At 36.7% G+C, this 2,452-nt stretch overlaps 1 protein-coding gene across 1 annotated transcript in view; it reads left to right on the top strand.

Moving 5' to 3' along the window:
* Positions 1 to 2,452, top strand: part of C9 (complement component 9) — a 91,247-nt gene that overhangs the window by 46,298 nt on the left and 42,497 nt on the right. The window contains exon 7 of the mRNA XM_011944402.1: positions 768 to 1,008. Within this exon, the coding sequence (XP_011799792.1) occupies positions 768 to 1,008 (241 nt within the window). The remainder of the gene's footprint in view (positions 1 to 767; positions 1,009 to 2,452) is intronic.

Below are 2,452 nucleotides of genomic sequence, written 5' to 3'. Positions count from 1 at the left end.
AAAAAAAAAAAAAAAAAAAAAACAAGAACATCACACCAAGAAAATTCCATCATGGAGACAGACTTGGGCTTCTTACCCCAAGAAAAATTCTTTATGCCCTTTTCAATTCCCTACCACCTAAGAGGTGATCACTGCCCAGATTTATCTGACCACAGCTTAGTTTTGTCTAGTCTAGAACTTCATATAAATGGAATCATACAGGATATGCTCTTCTATGTCTGACTTCTTTTACTTAGTATAATATTTTTGAGATTTATTTGTGTTGTTACTTGTATCAGTAGTTTTATTGTCCTTTTTATTGATGATTAATATTCCATTGTGTTAATATGCCACAGTTGTTTATTGATTCCTCTCTTGGTGGACATTTGAAATGTTTTCAATTTTAAGCTATTCTGACAAATGCTGCCATGAAATTCTTATACAGATACTTTTGTGAACAAAATTTTTATTAGGTAAGTATGTAGGAGTGGAATTGCTGGCTGATCATAAGCAAATGCGTGTTTAACACTATGGGAAACTGCCAAACAGTTCTTCAAAGTGGCTATCTAATTTTACCAGTAATGTAGGAGAGTTTTAGTCACTGCACATTCTCATCAATAGTTGATGTTGATAGTATTTCACATTTAGCCATTCTGGTGGATTAGAGTGGTATCTCATGGTCACTGCTAAAACATTTAGTGTCTATGGAAGTTCTAAATTTCATACGTTTTCATTTGCTGTGATGGATAAAACACATGTTTCTCTTCTTCATCTACTCTACAACACAGGAAAAAATGTTCCTGCATGTGAAAGGAGAAATTCATCTGGGAAGATTTATGATGAGAAATCGTGATGTTGTGCTCACAACAACTTTCGTGGATGATATAAAAGCTTTGCCAACTACCTATGAAAAGGGAGAATATTTTGCCTTTTTGGAAACCTATGGAACCCACTACAGTAGCTCTGGGTCTCTGGGAGGACTCTATGAACTAATATATGTTTTGGATAAAGCTTCCATGAACCGGAAAGGTATGCCTAGAAATAGAGCTCTGACTTCAAGTACGGTTTTGACCAAACATTATTTTGTTCACCAACCTCTTTGAATGGTTAAAATCTTAAGAATACAAAGCCCTGTCACCGGCTCCTTTGAGAGGACTCTCTTCCTGCCCTTTGGCACCTAAAATCCTGTTAAATAGCAAATTGACTTCCATCTCAAATAAGCTGACTTGGTCATATTCTACTCAGCAGCAGCACTGAGAGATGGATCAATTGTATTGCAATTTCACATCTATTAGAAGGTGGCACTTTTAGTGAAATACTAAACAAAAGATGAAGGAAAGTACAGACATAATTTGTATAACCTACTTCTTAATCAGCAGACTAGTCCAATTTCCATATCACAATTATCTTCCAGAATATACTTCAATATTGGAGGGAAAATATTGTTCTAAATTTTCTTTTGGCGAGAAAAGAAGAATCAGTGTTATCATATAAATCTAATATCTGAAAGCAAGGGTAGAAAATTGGTTTTACCTCATGTGATGACACTTCTCATTATGTGGTGGTGGTTGAATTGGGCTCATGTTAAGTAGATTTCTGGTCATGGGGAAATCACGGGGAAAAGGACCATGGTCAATTATCAATGTCGGTCACAGATAGAAGATAGGCCTACTGATACATAGTTATTGGCCTGGCCTAAAGGGTTCGTCTAAGTCTTTTAAGAAAAATGTAAATGCAAAGTGACTATATAAGTAAGTTATAATCATTCATGTTGTAAGTAATTATGGCTAGTTATAATATTCCTTAAGGAGGTGATGGATGCCAGGATGCCTCCTCTCTGCCCTTATAACTATAGGTGTGTCTCTTAGGGAGGAAAGCGTTGCTAAAAACCACTTTAATGGCTTTTATGGGGTCAGAGTGTCAAGGTGTCAGGTGCTAAGTGAAGTGTGGAATGTAACTGTGAGGTAAAAGCCTGACACTCTCCCCAAGGTCAGTAAATACTTTAGGGATAACAAAACGACATAGCCAGAACCAGCTGGTCTTGATGCCTCAGTCTTGTTTTGGGTAGAGAGAAGCTCTCCCGGGGCGAGTGGAATGTAACATTACTTACCTTACACTTTCACAGGGCTATATCCACAACACAGTGAAGTCACTGTGAGCTCCACCTGGAAGCTATATTGATGGAGATATCACATAAGGGAGGGGTACAAGAGGGCACAGGTCTTGAGTAACTTGAAAATGAGAAAAGTTTATGAGTGGTGATCAAAACACAAAGAAATCTTCAGACTAGGAGTTGCTTTGGTGGAAAAGCTCCATAGGCTGAGATCTTTAATCCTGAATAATTCAGAAGCTACTTACCTTCTGGTCTTTTTTTTTTTTTTTAATTTATTTATTTATTTTTATTATACTTTAAGTTCTAGGGTACATGTGCATAACGTGCAGGTTTGTTACATATGTATACTTGTGCCATGTT

Source organism: Colobus angolensis, unplaced genomic scaffold (genome assembly GCF_000951035.1).
Source record: "Colobus angolensis palliatus isolate OR3802 unplaced genomic scaffold, Cang.pa_1.0 Scaffold230, whole genome shotgun sequence".
NCBI classification, from domain to species: Eukaryota; Metazoa; Chordata; class Mammalia; order Primates; family Cercopithecidae; genus Colobus; species Colobus angolensis.
This window is presented reverse-complemented; position numbering and strand designations above follow the sequence as displayed.